At 43.6% G+C, this 20,481-nt stretch overlaps 2 protein-coding genes across 3 annotated transcripts; both read left to right on the top strand.

Annotated features, from left to right (window-relative positions):
- The first annotated feature begins 1,359 nt into the window (after positions 1 to 1,359).
- LOC123104173 (beta-glucosidase 30) lies at positions 1,360 to 4,336 on the top strand. Its single transcript, XM_044525937.1, has 7 exons — positions 1,360 to 1,613; positions 1,694 to 1,760; positions 1,953 to 2,011; positions 2,101 to 2,176; positions 2,311 to 2,388; positions 2,496 to 2,583; positions 3,032 to 4,336. The coding sequence occupies exons 1-7, from the start codon at positions 1,431 to 1,433 to the stop codon at positions 4,035 to 4,037; spliced, it is 1,557 nt and encodes a 518-aa protein (XP_044381872.1). The 5' UTR covers positions 1,360 to 1,430; the 3' UTR covers positions 4,038 to 4,336.
- A 13,288-nt stretch (positions 4,337 to 17,624) lies between these two features.
- Positions 17,625 to 20,440, top strand: LOC123104172 (ETHYLENE INSENSITIVE 3-like 3 protein). Of its 2 annotated transcripts, none has more exons than XM_044525936.1 (3): positions 17,625 to 17,945; positions 18,040 to 20,059; positions 20,169 to 20,440. In XM_044525936.1, exon 2 carries the CDS (start codon positions 18,216 to 18,218, stop codon positions 20,052 to 20,054), a length of 1,839 nt encoding a protein of 612 aa, XP_044381871.1. In that variant the 5' UTR covers positions 17,625 to 17,945; positions 18,040 to 18,215; the 3' UTR covers positions 20,055 to 20,059; positions 20,169 to 20,440. The 2 variants fall into 2 exon arrangements, with proteins under 2 accessions (XP_044381871.1, XP_044381870.1); XM_044525935.1 differs by having other exon boundaries at positions 17,626 to 17,945; positions 20,164 to 20,440.
- The last annotated feature ends 41 nt before the right edge of the window (positions 20,441 to 20,481 follow it).

The raw sequence follows: 20,481 nt of genomic DNA, 5'->3' as shown, positions 1-20,481 counted from the left end.
TTGTAGATGAGACAAGTGCACTTGTTGCTAGATTAGAGGCTAGACACGAGACTAGATGCGAGGAAGCAACCTCTACTTCTTTAGACTCGAAGAAGAAAAGAAACACGCAAGATGGAGGCGGCTCCTCCGCAGATCAACAATGAATGCATCGCGAAGACACTAATCCAACTTACAGAAGCAGTTATGGAAGTTGGATATCTTCTAAGAGGGTGTTTGTTTTCAGGAATTTATTGGTTTAGGGACTTAAAAAAGTCCCTATAAGTCCCATCTAAACCAAACAGGAGGGACTTATAGGGACTTAAAGTGGGAATTTGGGACTTATGAAATAAGACTCTCAAGGAGGGACTTATAGAGACTTATAATTATAGTATGGTCTTTTAGTCCATGTTAAGTCCCAGGAACTAAACAGGTAGGTACTTTTTAGAGACTTGGGACTTATAAGTTGGGACTAAAAAAGTCCTAAGACTTATGAACCAAACAGGGGCTAAAATATATTCTTGTGATTCTTGTTTTTTTGGTCTTATTTTTCTAGTCGAAATTTGGTGATGTATTTTCATGTACCAAGAATGAATGATGAAAAAAAAGTTTAAGGCCTTGCAAAGAAAAAAAATATACGGACAGGATGTGATCGGGATGCGTCCGCGCGTTGGGCGCACGGCCACCGCATCTCAGAAATGATCCGGACACAACTCTATTACCCTGTCCAAACGGACAGAATTCAGGCAAAGCGGACGTCCGTTTAGGGTCGCGCGGTGAAGTTGGCCTTACCGCAGTTGTTTCCCTTCCTTCTCTGCATCTGCTTCGCCATTTCTCTCTTGAGTTATGCTTCGCCATTTCTCTCTTGAGTTAAGCTGCCAAGTTGCTCGTCCGTCAGGCCATGCATGGATGTCTCCCTAGCTATCGGCTCCATCTGGTCCCGTCCTGTCCACTTCGTCCCGGCAAATCTGGATCCCCGGCCGATCGCGGCAACACAACCCGCTCACCCGAAACGGCAAAGACACTGTTGGAACACCGCTGCGATCACCGCGCCGCATGTGATTGGTTCTATCCCGTCACCAGATCCCATCTAACCAACAGCCATGAGCCCATGAACTCCTCACCACGATCGATGGAGGTCCACTCCGTTTCGAGAAAAGGAATAAAAATCCAGCGCGAGGTACACGACGCGCACGTGTGCCACTGTTGGCCCGAGTCGGACGGCGATCGCCTCCCAGCTGTGGCCTGTGAGCCGGACCCGCCCGCCAGCTCCCGCCGTATCCGGGCTACGACGTGCTCATGGTCCACGGACGATTTTCTCTGTAGAGCGAGCCAGGCCATGGACGCCTCGAGCCAGCTCCCTATATAACGGAGGAGGGTGCGCGCGGCACATAGGCAACCATTCATCCCATTGGCCGCAGTGTCCAGCGGGTGGGAGGCAGCAGGGAGAATTCATGGGTAAGCGCCAGGTTCTCCCCGCTCTCCTCCTCGCCCTCCTGGCGCTCGCGTCCAGCGGCGGCGGCGCCCATGCCTCGGCGGGCGGCGGTGCCCACCCGGCTACGCCGGTGAAGGCGCCGTTTAGCAGGCACAGCTTCCCCAAGGGGTTCGTCTTCGGCACCGGCTCCGCCGCCTACCAGGTCCGTGCATGCGCTCCAGCCACGTACCGATGGTAGATGCATTACCACGTGCTTACTCATCGGCAATGGCTTGCGTGCAGTACGAAGGCGCCGTCAAGGAAGGTGGCCGGGGGCCGACGGTGTGGGACAAGTTCGCCCATACTCCAGGTACACGCTCTGACCGATCGATCTTCACCATTGCGGCTTCCTCCCATATACGTACTCCTGATGAACCAAGTCATGGAGAAGCAGTGCTAGCTAGGCTCAAATATTCTCTCTTCTCCAAAGACAGACATCAGTTTTAAGCTTGAGATTATCAGTCAGTAAAAAAGTAAAAACCGTATGGTTGTTGCACTGCAGGCAAGATTGCAGACGGTGGCAACGGAGACGTGGCGCTAGACTTTTACCATCGGTACAAGGTGAGCTACTGTCCTGTTCATGCGGCAGCGTAGAGCGTTCGACATTAATTTTCGAAAATAATTAACCTGGCTCCGATCCGTGATTACAGGAGGATCTGAAGTTGGTGGTGGACATGAACATGGATGCCTTCCGGTTCTCCATCGCGTGGAGCAGGATCCTGCCAAGTACGTGCCAGATTACGAGAGAAAAAACACTCCAATTATATTTGCCTTCAGGCAACTTATCAATTTTATAATTCCGCAAAAAAGAAAACTTATCAACTTAATTATCATCTCTCTGTCTGGTTTACTACTCGCAGCTGGTTCACTAAGTGGAGGAGTGAACAAAGAGGGGATTGCATTTTACAACAGACTTATCAATGAGGTCATAGCTAAAGGTCTCTCTCTCTCTCTCTCTCTCTTTGGCTTAAAATAATTTGTTGTACTATACCTTACACTGTTTTTCACCAAGAAATTAACTGTTTTCCCTTCTTCCACATGGTAGGGTTGAAGCCATATGTGACACTGCACCACTGGGACACACCCCTGGGGCTAGAGGACAAATACGGTGGCTTCCTCAGTGAAAAGATTGTGTAAGTGACGCAGTCAAATCACAGGACATCTCCTTTAAACAGTTTCAATAGTAACATGTGCCATAACATCAATCAACTTTATAAACAGTCCCTTCCCGCAAAATACGAAAAAAAACTTTTATTAACAGTTCCTAGTCGTACAGAATGACATAAAGCCTGAGTTTCCAAAAAGAACAAGTAGTAGTACAAAATTGCTGGAGAGATACCAACCAGCAGAAAGTTTGTGCAGAATAATACCGCCGGTAAACGCTCTGGTTAAGATCCGTGCTGAGTCAAACGAGGCCTGAACGAACAGTCTGATCCTGATATAAGTGATAACATTAACAATTTCGCCGTGAGCGTAACGTGCAGTGAAGATGGGCCATGCATGCATGCATGCATGAAGCATGAGCATCTCAATCGAATCCAATTGAATTATTAATCGAAGAACGGATGATGCATGGCGCAGGAAGGACTACGTGGACTTCAGCGACGTGTGCTACAACGAGTTCGGCGACCGGGTGAAGCACTGGACGACGTTCAACGAGCCATGGACGTACAGCACGTACGGCTACGCCACCGGCGTGTTCGCGCCAGGGCGGTGCTCGCCTCACGTCTCCAAGTCATGCGGCGCCGGCGACTCGGCCCGGGAGCCCTACATAGTGACGCACAACATCCTGCTGGCCCACGCCGCCACCGTCGATCTGTACCGGCGCAAGTACCAGAAGGCGCAGGGCGGCGAGGTGGGCATCACGCTGGTGTGCCACTGGTACCTCCCCTACACCAACTCCACCGCCGACAAGGACGCCGCCAAGCGCCGGGTGGAGTTCATGCTGGGGTGGTTCATGGACCCCATCGTGCACGGCGACTACCCGGCGTCCATGAGGAGCTGGCTCGGCGCCCGGCTGCCGAGCTTCACCCCGAAGCAGAAGGCGGCGCTCAGGGGCTCCTACGACTTCTTCGGCCTCAACTACTACACCACCTACTACGCCATCGCCACGCCCGCCCCGGCCAACGCGCTCCTCCGAGGCTCCTACGACGCCGACAACCGCTCCAACGTCACCGGCTTCCGCAACGGCAGGGCCCTCGGCCCGCAGGCCTACACCGAGTTCCTCTTCGTCTACCCGCCGGGCATCCACGAGCTCATGCTCTACGCCAAGCGCAGGTACGGCAACCCGCCCGTCTACGTCATGGAGAACGGCATCGACGAGGGCAACAACAGCTCGCTGCCCATCAGGGAGGCGCTCAAGGACCCCGCCAGGATCAACTACCACTACAAGCACCTCCTCTTCCTCAACCTCGCAATCAAGCAGAAGGTGAACATCAAGGGCTACTTCTCGTGGACGTTCATGGACTGCTTCGAGTGGGGCGACGGGTTCAAGGACCGCTTCGGCCTCATCTACGTCGACCGCAACACGCTCAAGCGCTACCCCAAGGAATCCAGCAAATGGATGGGCAGATTCCTCAAGAAATGATCCATGATCCATCTGCATGCGCGCATGGCTGGTCTTAGCTCAGGTGGCGTTCGTTTTTAGTATCTGCATATGCTGCGTGCGTGCATGATTTGTGTGTTGTGAGTTTGAGTCACGGTGACAGTGTCGGCGTTATTAACAGTACTTGAAGATGTTTAGTGCTGTTAATTTTAATTTTAATTTTATTTATGCGGGGGGTGTTGAGCATGAGTCATGGCTGTGAATAAGCGTCTGCCGCATTTGGCCGTTGATCGTCCGAAGAAATAAAAAAAATGAGATTGAGGATTGTTGTTCCCCAGCCAGCACTCGTAGACTCGTGGTTGTTTCTAAGACTTTGATCATATTGTTCATAATTTCTAAATATAATGAGCTTTTTTAGTGGTATGAAACATTTTTCTAAATAGCGCCAGCATTGTTTTAGACTGTACAAACATTTTACTAACGAAAAGCAGAAACATATTTTTCAATATTATGGAACATTTTTCTGAATTACACATGCATTTTTTACATTGTACAAACATTTTCAAAAAACTCCATGATTATATATTTGAAATGCCTGAACATTTCTTAAATTTCATGAACATTTTTCTGAATGCTATCAACTTTTTTCTGAAGTTGCACAAACATTTTATTTACACTGCATAAACATTTTTAAATGTGACATTAATGTTTTTTAAGTAAATCAAAATTGAAAATATATTTATTTAGAGGTAAATTTAATTAAAAAATAAATGTATGTATTTAAATAAATTTTAGAATATCTAAAAAATAGATACACAAAGTAAAAACAAGAAAAGAAAAAAAAAACGGACCAAACGAATAACAAGTAAAGGTAATGTACCGGTACTGGGCCTACCACTAACAAGTTCCCTTGACAAGGCAAAGTACCGTCTCGTAGTAAGGGCATGTAGAATTGAGCATGAGCCATGGCTGTGAATAAGCGTTTGCCGCATTTGGCCGTTGATCGTCCGAAGAAATAAAAAATGGATTTGCTATTTTACAGCTGAGTGTTTTGCAATTCGTTGTCATTCAAATCCTTATCCGTCCGTTCTTGCACGGAGATTCGTGCTGGTTTTTGTTTTTGTTCGGTCTCGTTTCTTGGCCCGGTTTTGTTGCCGGGCGCGGTTTTCTTCTGCCCGTTACCGCCGCCCCACGGCCCGGCTCCCATTCTGGTTGCTCTGTTTCGATAAGGCCGAGGGCGAGCTCGAGCGGCGCAACAGATGAGGCGCTTCGTCCCCAGCCAATATCTTTCAATGTAATTTGTCCTAGCCTTACAGTGTAGTTTATCCAATATCTTTCCCGCTGTGTTGTTGAGTGAATTTTACTGTGTTATTTGAGTGTAATCCATCTCATTATTACAGTGCAGTTTGTCCTGGACTTACAGTGTACTTTCACCTAATATTCCAGTGTGGAAATTACTGTGGATTTATAGTGTAATTTGAATGTAGTTGCAGTTTAATTTGTCCCAACTTTACAGTGCAATTTTGTCCCCAGACTTACCCTAATTTTTCCAGTGTGTTATAGTGCAATTACATATCCCAATTTCCAGTGCATTTTGTCCCAGACTTACTGTGTAATTTTACCTAATTTTTCCAGTATGAATTGTCATAGTGTAATTACAGTTGATTTATAGTGTAATTTGAATGTCAGTTGCAGTGTAATTTTTATCCCAAGTTTACAGTGCAAGTTTGTCCCGAGACTTACAGTGTATTTTACCTTATTTTTCCAGTGTGTCATAATGTAATTACAGTGTAGTTTATCCCAATTTACAGTGCAATTTGTCACAGACTTACAGTGTAATTCACCTAATTTTTCCACTGTAAATTGTCATAGTGTAATTACAGTGGATTTATAGTGTAATTCAAATATAGTTACAGTGTAATGTCCCAACTTTACATTGTACTTTACCCAATAATCCCAGTGTGATTTGTCATAGGATTTGAGTGGATTTTTACTGTGTAATTTAGGCCAGTTTGCACAGTAATTTTGTCTAGATTTTCAGTGTAATTAAATCCAGTTTAGCTAGTTTTCACTGTACTTTGCTTGGATCAGTACTGTAGGGCTTTTGAATGTTTCCTGCAGCATAAGTTTTGTTAGCTTTTACTTTTCTATGTATTTTAAACATCTTCCGGAAGTTTTAGCAACTGTATCTCACATTAAGTATGAGTTCTTCCTATGATAGTCTCAGTAGATCCTCTTCAGTTACTGCCCTCATCATGCTCCTCTCATGACACATTTGAAGAGAAGAATGTCAGTGTTAGCGTAATCATGAGCAGCCAAGCGTTTAGAAATAGATGATAGTGTTTGCAACGTCTATCTGCTTGTTTTGTAATTTGTATTTTATTTTTTGCACTGGCTTGTGCTCTCTACTTACTAGGAACTTACAATGTATTTATCTCAGTTTTTAATTACTGTAGTTTGAATTATAAAATTTCTAGTTGCTTACACTGGAAGTTCCTAGTTGAATTCACTGGGATTTTCTATTTGCAGTGGGATTGTACACTAGAATTTCATAGGTGCTTACACTGTAATAAAACTTGTAAGTACATGCATTTAAAAAACTTGAGTACACTGAAATTTTCAAGTTACCAATAGTAGTATGTACACTGGAAATTACCAGCTAGTTACACTGCAATTTACTGGGATTTACAGTAGTATTCATACTAGTTTTTACACTGTGATGTACACTGGCATTTACATGGATTTTAAAAATGTAAGTACACTGGAAATTACAAGTGACCTACAGTAGTTTTTATACTGGAAATTACCATCAACTTACACTGGAATTTACTGTAACACTTGATTTTACGTCAGGATGTACACTGGAATTTACATTGGGATTTACACTGGAAATTCAGAAGTGCTATATTTCCATGTTAATTTACATTGTAAATATTCTTGTAAGTTTTCTGAAAACTAAACTGTATTTTCCATTGAACAATTTCAGCATTTCAGTGTAATTTCCATGTTGATGTCAATGTAATTGATCACAAAAATTATGGGATTTGCCCGGAAATACAGTTGATGTTCATCTATCTCTTGTAGATGAAGAAAATTCCTCCTGATTTGTTCTTGTGACAGGTGAAGAGAGAAGATGGTGAGCAGTTGGGATAATTGTTGAATTCCCTCCGATGTTCTTCCTTCTTGTTCCTCGTCAGGTACATCCTCTTCTCCCAAACCCTTCTGATTTATGCTTGATCTCCTTTCTTCTCCTCCCCCCTCGCCCATGGCCGCCTCCATCTTCCCCCTTCTGATTTGCTGTTTTGTGTTGTTAGGTGAGATCTGTTGAGTGGTTTGTGGGAGGGGTTTGGCCCTTTTCATGCGTTGCAAGCTGGGCACGTACTGTGTGGTCCTGAAGATCAAGGGAGTTGGTTCCTGAATTTTTTGGAGTGGCTAGTTGTCCAGCGAACCGGGTCAGATCTTTTCCCTGACCCGTTTTGGTGTCCCATTTTGTGCTGTCGACAGTTGTCAACTGTTCATTTGTCAGAAAATATGAATGTTGTCGAATTGAAAAACAGTCAAATGTCAAATAGACAGTCCCAAAAATGAGATTGAGGATTGTTGTTTCCCAGCCAGCACTCGTAGACTCGTGGTTGTTTCTAAGACTTTGATCATATTGTTCATAATTTCTAAATATAATGAGCTTTTTTAGTGGTATGAAACATTTTTCTAAATAGCGCCAGCATTGTTTTAGACTGTACAAACATTTTACTAACGAAAAGCAGAAACATATTTTTCAATATTATGGAACATTTTTCTGAATTACACATGCATTTTTTACATTGTACAAACATTTTCAAAAAACTCCATGATTATATTTTTGAAATGCCTGAACATTTCTTAAATTTCATGAACATTTTCTGAATGCTATCAACTTTTTTCTGAAGTTGCACAAACATTTTATTTACACTGCATAAACATTTTTTAAATGTGACATTAATGTTTTTTAAGTAAATCAAAATTGAAAATATATTTATTTAGAGGTAAATTTAATTAAAAAATAAATGTATGTATTTAAATAAATTTTAGAATATCTAAAAAATAGATACACAAAGTAAAAACAAGAAAAGGAAAAAAACGGACCAAACGAATAACAAGTAAAGATAACGTACCGGTACTGGGCCTACCACTAACAAGTTCCCTTGACGAGGCAAACTACCGTCTCGTAGTAAGGGCATGTACATTGGTTTAGACGACTGCCGTCCGTACCATGTGTCCATGTCATCTACTAATTGGAATGTAGACGGCCTGTACAACAAGGATCTCTTTCCAGCCGTCTGTAGAAGAAAACGTCAACTGCCTTTGGTAGGAAAGAAATAAAAAAAGATCGTGATATTTGGCACACGTGTGCCATATAGCTAAAACTGCCACACCTTTTCCCTTTCATCTAATTACATGTATGATTGCATTAGGATGAATCATCCTCTTTCCACATGCATTCTTTTCTCTAATTACATGCATGCACTAGAGGACAAAAAAAGCTGATATCATCATATATTCTTCTTATTTTGAAAATTCAAAATATTTTGTAGCTCAAACCGTCGATCCGATGCCAAAACCATTTTCACATAAAACATTCGTTGCGGCAAGATCTGCGGAACTAGATCCCATGTTGTTATGTTCCGACGACTTTTTTTCAGGTCAAAAGTTACCACTCCCCGGTTACATAAGTTACCACGTCTGTGATATGCAATTTATCGTGCTATTTTCACATAAGTTATCGAGGGCATAAATAAGATTCTCTCACCTTCTTCACATGCACATGCATGTATGTACCGGAAGACAAAAAAGCCGATGTCATCCTAAATTCTTCTTATTTCGAAAATTTAAAATGTTTTATGACTCAAACTGTCGATCTGATGCAAAAAATCATTTTCACATAAAATAGTCATCACAATGAAGTCTTCGAAACTAGATCTCATGTTATGTTTTCTTGTCTTTTTTCGGGTCAAAAATTACCACGTCTGGGCTACATGAGTTACTATGTTTGTGGTATGCTAGTTATCATGCTATTTCCACATAAGATATTGGGGTTATATTTTTCAACAAATTTCCCCTCTTGGTCAAAAATTTACGTAAGTTATCGGATATAAGGTTCGTATATTACCATGCTATTTTGACATAAGTTACCGGGGTTATGTTTTTCAACAACTTTTTCCTTGGTCAAATTCGCTGAAGTGTTTGTATGGAAGTTATCGGGTATGCGGTTTGTATATTACCGTGCTATTTTCGCATAAGTTACCGAGGTATGTTTTCAACATTTTTTCCTATGGTCAAAGTTATCGCGGCTTGTGTATGTAAGTTATTGGGTATGCGGCTTGTATATTACCATGTTGTTTTCACATAAGTTATTGGGCTTATGTTTTTTTTCCTTTGGTCAATGTTACTACGGTGTTTGCATGTAAGTTATCAGATCCGTGGGGTGTACATTACCATACTATTTACACATAAGTTATCGATGGATATGTTTTTCAATTTCCTCAAGACAAAAGTTACCATGGTGTTTCTATGTAAGTTATTGGTTACGTGGTGCTTATATTACCATGTTATTTACACAGAAATTACCCGGTGTAAATTTGAGAAACTTTGTTTCTAGGTCAAAAAGTTATCATGGTGTTTGTAGGTAAGTTATTAGGTACGCGGTGCTTAAAATATCATGCTATTTAAGCAAAATTTACTGGAGTTATGTTTCAATATCTTTTTTCCCACGGTTCAAAAAAGTTACCGTAGTGTTTTGGATGTAAGTTATCAGGTGAGTGATGCGTATATTATCATGTATTTACACAGAAATTGTCAAGGGTAAGTTTCAACAAAAAAATAGCTCGGGTCCAAATTACCATGATGTTTTCATCTATGATGCATATATTATCATGCTATTTACACAAAGTTACCGGGGTATCTATTGAAGAAATTTCTTTCTCATGGTTAAAGTTACCATTTTGTTTTTACCTAATTTATTAGGTCTATAGTCTGTCTATTGCCATGCATTTTACACAAAAATTATAGGGGAAATCTTTTCAACAATTTTCTTCCCATGGTCAAAGTTACAAGATCTAGTCACAAAATATGACATACCAAAGCGTTGATTCATCAGATCAAATCTTTGCTTTGCAGATACACTTGAGAATATATTCAACAACATGAATGTTACCTGGTGAAGAAAGACCAAACACTAGATTTGAGCATCAAAGACCGCTTCAGTTTCAGTTCCAAGATATCACAGGAGAGCACAAAAAGTTTGAGAACTCAACCAGATTTCTCCTTTCACTTGTCACATCTCACACACAGGACATGCCAAAGACACGCCAGGTTACGATGTAAGTTCCTCGTCCAACTGTACTGTACCATCTACCACCAAGAACGCATAGATAGATGGAGATTCAGTTGAGGCAAACAACACTTGAAGATTCAGTTGGAGCTGTTCCTCGCTGCCTACAAAAATAAACTTCAGTTCAGGCACAAACAAAGATTCTTCATGCTTTAGAATGATTCAAATTCAGAAATTTCAAGAAGGGCGCCTCGGCAATACACCTTTCAGTATCTCTGAATTTGAAGAAGTGGAAAGTCACATCCCAAAGTCTGAATTTAATCAACTAAGGTAGATGCAATTCAGTTCACACAAAAAACAAAAAAGTTTCAGACTTTAAACTCTTCTCCTTTTTCTTCAGAATTCGGCCATCTTCACTTCTCACATTCTACAAGCTCATGACACCAAGCAACACATACATTCGACCCAACAGTCAACAAGACTCCGATGACACGACACTAACTGACCCAACTGTTTATCTTCTTCTCTAGAAATGATAATTTAGTTGACCTCCTCTATCTTGCTCTCCTTAGCGCCCTCCTCCTCAGCATCGTCAGCCTCCTGCTTGTAGGCAGACATTGTGGGAACGGACGAACTGCAGGTGATCAATCCGGTCCGATTTACGCATACCATGACAATAGACAGGATGAGCAGCTTGAGAAACATTGACTATCAATAGAAACGGAGACTTGATTTTCGCTAGATAGTAGACAGGAGAAGCAGCAGCACCACAGATGCTCCTACACTTGGTAATCAACACTTATTTCTCCTGTTCCTTCATGTACAGTGAGTAGTTCTTGCGAGTTAGAGGCCTTGTCAGGGAACCCAAGCTCGAGCAACGCATCATCGGCCGCAGAGAAGAGGAAGACGCAACCTAGGGGGTCCTCCATGGCGAGTACTTGGTGCCGTCCTCGTAGGACAGCAAGGCCTGGGCCGCTGCGTGCGCGCCGTCCTCGAGCGCACCACCGCCGCGAAGAGGAACTGCTCGGACACACTGGCCGCCGTTTGGTCATGACATGCCTTGCAGGGGCGGCCGCCCACTGCCCCCGTCCGGCGCCTACTCCGCCATGACGTCGCAGATCCCCGTCTGCTGCTCCTGCTTCTGCGGCTAGACGGCGGGGAGAGCCTCGGCCCATGGATCTGGCGAAGGTAGCCTGTACTCTTTTTTTACCCGAACAGCCTCCAGCTCACAGGCATGGCGAGCGAGTCCCGTCGAACCGGTACGCTGAACTCACTAGGCGGTGGCAGTCTCTGTAAATATGTCACAACTCTATCTTCCACATTTGGAGCAATCAGGTGGCGAGATCACGACCGCACGATCTAAAAATGAACGGCATCAAAACAGTTTGATCGTTTTGCAGAAAAACTCGCGTGTGCCAGATACATATTCCGATAAAAAAGCGTCTGATTGGGTTTCTATAGCACGTAATCTACACTGCTTTGGTAGGAGAAACTGCAAATTACAGCCACCTGGGCGTACAACGGCGAACAGGCTGTCGATAGCTAGCGATTTTCATGGATATCGATCATCTGCCAAATTGCAGACAACCATCTTCTCTCTCCTCATTTTTTTCCACCTCATCAAATATCTAACGTGGCAGTTCTTATAGACAGCTGAGTCAACATCGTTGTACATGCCCTAAGTAGCCACGCCCGTAAGGGTCACCTCAATGGGAGAGAACTGCGCGCCGTATCGGCTTGGCCCAAAGAACAAGAGGGGTGCTTTGGATGGTGTCGTCAAAGGGGCTTCTCTGCCCGTCGGGGCTATATCTCGCCTGTATCGAGGGAACCTTCAAGTCTCACTTCTGATGAGTGGATCCAGTGGGCAGACCCAATACTGTAGGTTCTAGCTCTCACCAACGTTTTTGGGAAGCTTCTATGGATCTATTTGGTCCGGGTTTAGAAGCTTCCATGTGTTTCTTTTTCTCCGTTTCTATGTGTTTTGGTTCCCATTGTTTTTTTAATATTTTTTTGTCAAGCCATGCCTACTTTTTTCAATGCATGTTGTACATTTTTTGTATACATGCGTAATTTTTTATATTTATTGAACATTTTTCAAATACATTATAAACATTTTCCAAATACATGTTTGAACATTTTCTTAAACAAATGTTTAACATTTTTCAAATACATATTGAATATGTTTTTGGATAGGATGGAGCATCATTTTTTATGTTATATGAACATTTTTTACATTTTAGAAATATTTTTTAAAATGTCACAACAATATTTTTTAATGTGCGATCTTTTCTAATGTCACATTTTTTAAAACTTACGCTAATTATTTGGGATTGCATAAACATTTTTTCACGATCTTTTTTCCTAGATTATATAAACATATTTTCTAAATGACATAAACATTTTTTTGAAGTTGCACACAGATTTTTTTATACTTCATCAACATTTTTAATACATATGATAAACATTTTTAAAAGTTTAACTATAATATTTTTCCATTGAGAACTATAATTAATAATAATAAATAAATAAAAACAGACGAAGGAAGCAAGCTAGTGGGTTGGCATACTACCGACTCCCTGTAGGCAAGAGGAGCAACTGTCTCGCATTTATAGACTAAAAAAAAGGCTATTGTCTCGCATAAAGCCGCGCCTCACGCTGCCTTCTTTCAGTCTTTCTGTTGTTTTTTGTTTTTTGTTTTGAGAAGAGCCTTCTTTATGTTTTCCTTTTTTGAGATCAGCCTTCTTTCTGCTGGTAACTTTTTTTTTGAGGGATCTTTCTGTTGGTAACTTGGTTAACGTACACTCGGCCACATCCCTACTACAAGCGCCCGCTCGCTTCTTCTTCACTGCATCATCACTGGGCCAGCCCAGTCGAGGTACAGCCGAGTTGCTTCGCGGCCCACCACACAGGCCGTGCCCACCTCGAACGTCGACGTTTTCCGTGCCATCCACGTTCGATGAACCTGGGCAGAAGTCCACGTTCGATGAACCTGCCCTTTCACGAGTTCAAAAAAAGAAAGACCCTGCCCTTTCACGGCACCCGGCCGATCAGTGCCACGAACGACCAAATAACGAACGAGCGAGCCAGCGAGCAGCAGCAAAACATTCCGACACACAGCAGCCTCTCTAATCACACCGTCTTTTCGCCGCAAGTTCGGCTGTTTGCGTTGATGAGGTCAATTACCCATCTAATCACTCCATAATAACCCATGTCAACACTTCCCACGTCCTATTTCCGTCATCAGGAACTTACGAGGTTGACGGGAGCCCGTTCGTGCTGCTGCTGTTGCTCTCCACCCAGCGCCGAGCGAGCGGCCTCGTCGTTGTCGTGGCGCTGCGTGCGTGGGCAGTGCAAGTGCTCTGCCCGGCGGCTCGGCACAGCCGTACGTGCTCTAAAAGGTAGTGAGAGGGAGAGGGGAAAGCGATAGTATGGTTGAATTCCGTGGAGGCTAGGGGGCTGTTTGGTTTAAGCCCCAACTAGCCCCACCAAAATTTTGGCATGACCAAAGCAAGGGCATGACCAAAATTTTGGCAAGTTGATGTTGTTTGGATTGTGACCATTGGATCCTCCAAAATTTTGGCAAAAGTGACCTTTGTTTGGTTTGTGACCAACTGACATGACGATTATACTACTTGTAAAAACATTTAAGGGGATATATAAATGCAAATCTATACTCTAGAAATGAGAAGGCATGTACTGATAAAAAAACTCAGATGCGAATCTATATAAAAAATGTCAAAACAATGTTACACAGTTATCGCAAGTTGAAAAGCATACTCCGTACGACGCCATGCTGCATGCACTCTTTAAAAAAAATACTGCATGCACTTGCTAATTACACGGACCTAATTTGTACGGCTAACAGAATCCATCCTACAGCAACCCTTTAAAAAATTATTTATCCTACCACATGCACTGTGTAGGGCCCACCAACGAACAGCACGCCAATATTTTGGCGCAGCTTCTGCTCGCCCACGTCTCGCCCGCATGTTGGCGAAAAATGCACAGGAGCCGCCCGGGTCGCTGGGCGTGCCAAATATTTGGTAATGATCCAAACAACAACCAAATTCCATGGGCTAGCCAAATTTTTGGAATGGCCAGCTTTGGTAGCAATCCAAACAGCCCCTAGAGCTCCCGCGGCTGTTTTACTACTGCTACTGGCTTTTTAGGTGCAACCGCGAGGCAGCATCGATCATGGCTGACCGCGGGGACGGGATCCTTCTGCGGAGACACAGAACGCCGCCGTCTCTGTGGCCACGGAAGCAGAGATGCTCGTGTCGTGCTAGAGACCATCTCCAACCGAACCTCCTGCTCCGCTCTCATATGTCCCGTGGGCAGCTCGCACGACGGCCGAACCCTTTAAACTCTCCTCATATGTGAGACCCAGCTCACATATGGGGTGAATTTAAATTTATCAGATGCATCTGTCAAGTTGAAGCTGACAGGCCGAACCTGTCCTAAATTTCTACAAACAATCACCAACCCTTGCCTGACCTGCCCTCTTTCTCTCCTCCATCTCGTTCACGCCGCCCCTTGCCTAGCTCCGTCGCCGTCCCTAAACCATATGGCCGCCACCACGGCCCCAAACCGTTTCTGGACGTCCTTGTTGCGCCCTACACTTCGCCTACCATTTGTTCGACGAAATGTCTGAGCTATCCTTTTATATTATTTTGCTCATTTGTAGGCAAACAATGAATTTATCAGATAATGATTTTGAGTACAAGAAGCTCGATGACTATATATTCAAAGTTCATCGATTCGTCAGATTCAGACATCGATAATGACAAAAATGCTGACACGGTGATGAATATGAGCATCCGGAAAGAAATGAAGAAGAAAGACGAGTATATTCTCTACTTGAAGGGTTTGATAAGGGGTAGGTTATTTATTGCCCGAGATAGGATAAGTGGTGCAAGGAGTCCTTGCAATGACTACTTCAAACCCAACCCGATATTTCAGGAGTTTTTTTTTCTCGACATCGCTTCAGAATGAGCACCCTTTTTTTTGCGAATTTGTGGGAGGTACAAATGCATGTGATTGCTAAGGAAGAATTCATGCGGACAATTGTCCTCTACTCTACAAAAATGCAAGGTTGCTCTAAGGATACTTGCATATTGTGAAGCTGCAGATGTTGTTGATGAGTACGTCAGGATGGGGAGAGCACATACATGACACCATGGTGAAATGTGTTGGGACTGGAGTAATTGAGAGAAACAAATGTTTAGGATACACATTTTTTATTGGCAATTGGAGCAACAAGAGGTTTTCAGGGTTCAATTGGTTGCATGCATTGCCAAAAGAAAAACCGCCTTGTCAGGTTTGCACAAACACTACCAAGATCACACCAAAGAGACCATTATAATACTTGAAGTGGTGGCATCAAAGTACTTGTGAGTTTGGCATATCAGGTTCTCACGACATCAATGTGATTTCGCTGTTCAAAAGACTTTGTGATGGGGATGTTTCAGTGTTACACCATCAACAAGCATTACTATAATATGGGGTATTGCTTGACCAATGGTATCTATCCTTGGTGGACGACGTTTGTGAAGACTATACCTGATCCCCAAGGTAACAAATGACATCTCTTTGCACAAATGCAAGAAGATGCCAGGAAGGATGTGAAAATGTTTTCTAGAGTACTCCAATCTTGTTGGGGTATTATTCATGGAGCTGCAATGATATGGAATGTAATCTTGTGCAACATGATTGTGAGGGATGAGGGCGAAGGGGCAACCCACACACATGCTTTTATGAAGTTCGGAGTACATGCCTGCCTCTCGAAACAAGATGCGCAACATTTTGTGAACTTTTTAATGATTCATCGATAACTTCGAGATACACAGGCGCACTGGCAAACTACTAAGTGTAACATATGTGTATTCATACTAAGTGGAACATATGTGGATTCACACGAAAAATCATTGAATTTTATGTTTGAATTATGCACATTGAATTGTATGTTTGAATTATGCACTCTGAATAAACTTTACGTTTGAACTATGCATTTATCTCTTGGAATAAGTATTATTTGTGTGTTATACTTTGTTATGTGTATTCTTATCGTTCATTGATCGGCATACATGTGTTTGGATGGATTTGACTTTAAAAATTGTGGATGTGGTTGCAGGGGTGGACATGTACGGGATGGTCGGCTCCTGCCCACAGTCAGCGTTCATATGGGGGGGGGGGTATTTTCCTAGGTTGATTAGAGATGATCTTACCTTGCTAGTCGAAAATTATGTTCATGTTTTCGTCTTGATTGCGGAGAATAGACAGTTCCCCACAAACTCTCTCACCAAATATTGTTAAGGGGAATAAAAGTTTTGTAGACCTTAGATGATGAAATTTGACTTGCACAACTGATCGGTGTCACAAAAAATGCTGAAGTCTTGCTAAATTTATGATAAACAGAATATGCTCACATGGCTTATTCAAAATCATAAAACATGGTTTCACAAAAATACCCTCTTGGAAATATTATTCATGATCATGCAGTAATTCAACCACGAGTACTTTATACACAAACTCTATTCACCGGGATCTCTTCCGTTCGTCCATATACCACGGTGACACCATGAGATCTTTGAGCGCTACCGACTATTTTCACTCAGAGAGGTTTGTGCTCTCTTTTTAATGCTCTATTTCTCTCACAAAGGGAGCAAGTTCTTGGATAAGCCACATGATAAGTGAGTTTGGTGTGCAATTCAGTTGTAAAATTGTCATGTTTTCTTGCCTGACCATAGACTAGAAGCTCTATCTCTGCATGTCATTTTCGTAACAAAGGGCAACATTGATGTTTCATCAGAAAAAAGGAATTTAAGCTTACCGTTGACCCCACCAAAATTTTAGCTCGAACTCCACCAGCAAAACAATAATCTTTTCTCCTTTTACTATTATCAGATATTTTTGTATATTTTTATATGAACTACGTATGAATTAAAATGAGTGAACAAACACACTAAAATGTGTCTACATGCATCTAATTCAGAAAACAAGTTATGTAGAATGTCAAAACAAAAGGAGTACCTCATATAATCAAGTCTTACTCCCTCCGTAAAGAAATATAAGAACGTTTAGACAAACGCTTTTATATTTCTGTACGGAGGGAGTACATGTTAAGTGAATAAAACAAGTCTGAACATTTTGGTCTGTACTAGATACAGAAAATAGTTTTGGGGTGTTATTAAACAACGCCTTGGCTGTGGCACACATTGGAGAGAGGCCACAAGGCAGTTCACACGGTGAGCAGGAGCAGAGGATCCGATGAAATACACGAGCGGAGGAGGTCCCGTCCCGTGTTTGTTTGCTCTGTTCCTCCTCGCGCTGGGCCTTCCCTTCCCTCGAGTTTCCTTCCTTCCCTTTTTCCCCCTTTCCATCCTCCAATAAATAATTTCCACACAAGGAAACCAACCGAATCTCGAGCCGAACCTGCGAATTTCCCCGTCGCCAATCATCTCCACCCTCTCGCCCATTCTTCTCCGAATCCGCCTCCTCCCCATCCAGTCTGCCGTTCCACCAAACCAATCCTCGCCGCAGTTCGTCGTCGCCGACGGCGGCGGCGCGCACCAAGCGACGACCGCCGGTGCCGCGGCCGCCGTGGATTTGTTCCTCCCTCCTCCTCCTCCGTCTTCTTCTCGCGGGTAAGGAAACCCTAGATTGGTCCAGTGGGTTGTTGGAGTTCGTTCTGCTCGTGCCGATTTGTTTTGCTGATCCTTCTTTCCATGGTCCGATTAGGTTTGTCTTCGTCAGCGCGCAGTGCTGATCTCAGCTGAAGCCTCAGGCGCGGCGCGGCTTGTCTTCCCCAAAAAATGGCGGCGGGAATGCTGTTTCCATGATTCCCTCGCTCGGTGGGGCCAGGAGGGGTTGGGTGGGTTGGACGTGATCGGGATTGCGAGGCCATAGCAGTTCTTATGGATCAGCTGGCTTTGCTCGCGACGGAGTTCGGGGATTCGTCCGACTTCGAGGTCGACGGCATCAACGAGAACGATGTCAGCGACGAGGAGATTGAGCCGGAGGAGCTGGCCCGGCGAATGTGGAAGGACAGGGTCAGGCTCCGGAGGATCAAGGAGAGGCAGCAGAAGCTGGCCCTGCAGCAGGCCGAACTGGAGCTGGAGAAGTCCAAGCCCAAGCAGATATCCGACCAGGCCATGCGCAAGAAGATGGCCAGGGCGCACGACGGGATCCTCAAGTACATGCTCAAGCTGATGGAGGTGTGCAATGCCCGTGGGTTTGTGTACGGGATCATCCCTGAGAAAGGGAAGCCTGTGAGCGGTGCCTCGGATAACATTAGAGCTTGGTGGAAGGAGAAGGTTAAGTTTGATAAGAATGGTCCGGCAGCGATTGCAAAGTACGAGGCCGAGCACTTGGTGGATGCTGATGCTCAGAGTAGCGTTGTCAAGACCGAGCACAGCTTGATGGATCTCCAAGACGCCACTCTGGGCTCACTGCTTTCGTCATTGATGCAGCACTGTAATCCACCGCAGCGCAAGTACCCCCTGGAGAAGGGCACTCCGACCCCATGGTGGCCTGCGGGGAATGAAGAGTGGTGGGCTGCCTTGGGCCTTCCAAGGGGACAGATTGCTCCTTACAAAAAACCTCATGATCTTAAGAAGGTTTGGAAGGTCGGTGTGCTTACATGTGTTATTAAGCACATGTCCCCTAACTTCGATAAGATCAGAAACCATGTTCGCAAATCCAAAATCTTGCAGGATAAAATGACTGCAAAGGAGAGCCTGATTTGGTTGGGAGTTCTACAGAGAGAGGAAAGGCTTGTGCTTGGCATTGACAATGGCGTCTCAGAGATTACTCACCGCAGTGCTCCAGAAGACAGAAATGGAACTAGGAACGCACAGAGCAGCAGTAACGAGTATGATGTTGATGGTTTTGAGGAGGCTCCTCTTTCAATATCATCTAAAGATGATGAGCAAGGTCTTTCTCCAGCTGCACAATCCAGCGAGGAGCATGTCTCCGGAAGAGACAGAGAAAGGGCGAACACTAAACATCTTTATCAGGCTGTTGTTCTTAAGGAAGGAACAAAAAAACAACCACCAAAGAGAAAAAGAGCACGTCACAGTTCCGTTGCTGTTGAGCAGGAGGTACAAAGGACTGATGATGCACCAGAAAATCCAGGAAATCTGATTCCCGATATGAACCGACTGGACCAAGTAGAGATTCCAGGCATGGCTAACCACCAGATTACAAGCTTCAATCAGATGGCCGTTACAAGTGAAGCTTTACAACACAGTGGAAATGCTCAAGGGCATGTTTATCTTCCTGGGTCTGGGGTTAATGGCTTTGATAATGCCCAACCTGTGGATGCTACTCCTGTAAGCATATATCAGCCTGTACTTTATGGAAGTAGTGATAATGCCAGGTCAAAGTCTGGAAACCCCTTTCCACTGCATGCCAATTCTGGTTTTAATAGTTTTCCCAGTAACTATCAGACTTTACCTCCGAAACAATCAGTGCCATTACCTATGATGGATCATCATGTGGTTCCCATGGGTATCAGGGCACCAGCTGACAACAGTCCTTATGGTGATCATGTGATTGGTGGTGGAATTTCAACTTCTGTCCCTGGAGATATGCAACACCTCGTAGATTTTCCATTCTACGGTGAGCAAGATAAGTTTGTTGGCAGTTCTTTTGAGGGGTTACCTTTGGACTATATCAGTATGAGCAGCCCGATCCCAGATATTGATGATTTGCTGCTGCATGATGATGATTTAATGGAATACCTGGGAACATAACATAGGTAATTTCATCACATAGCTGTTTCTTAGCTGTTTCTCTCTCTTTGAACTGTAGCATGATCATAATTTTCTGCTGCAAGATGACAATTTTCCTTTTGGTTGTCAGGTTAGGTAGGGCTCTTATGCTTTCTGTTTGGTCATCCATTTTGTGTCACCAGGATTACCAGATTAACTTGAGTATGGAAGACTAAACTTCTCATTCTGATGCTGCTGATACCATCTGTAGCATGCCCAATGATACTTGACTTACATTCTTTTGAAAAATATTGTCAAGGATGACCGGATTGTAAACCGGAAAGGTGTACATGCCTACAGGGTTTAAGTTTGGAGTAGTTAATTTTCCCGGGGAAGATATATAGTGAAGAAAGGATAGTTCTTTGTAATTTTCGAATCTTTGAGATATGAATGCCATGCTCTCATGCAT

This window comes from Triticum aestivum, chromosome 5A (assembly GCF_018294505.1).
Source record: "Triticum aestivum cultivar Chinese Spring chromosome 5A, IWGSC CS RefSeq v2.1, whole genome shotgun sequence".
Taxonomy (NCBI): Eukaryota; Viridiplantae; Streptophyta; class Magnoliopsida; order Poales; family Poaceae; genus Triticum; species Triticum aestivum.
This window is presented reverse-complemented; position numbering and strand designations above follow the sequence as displayed.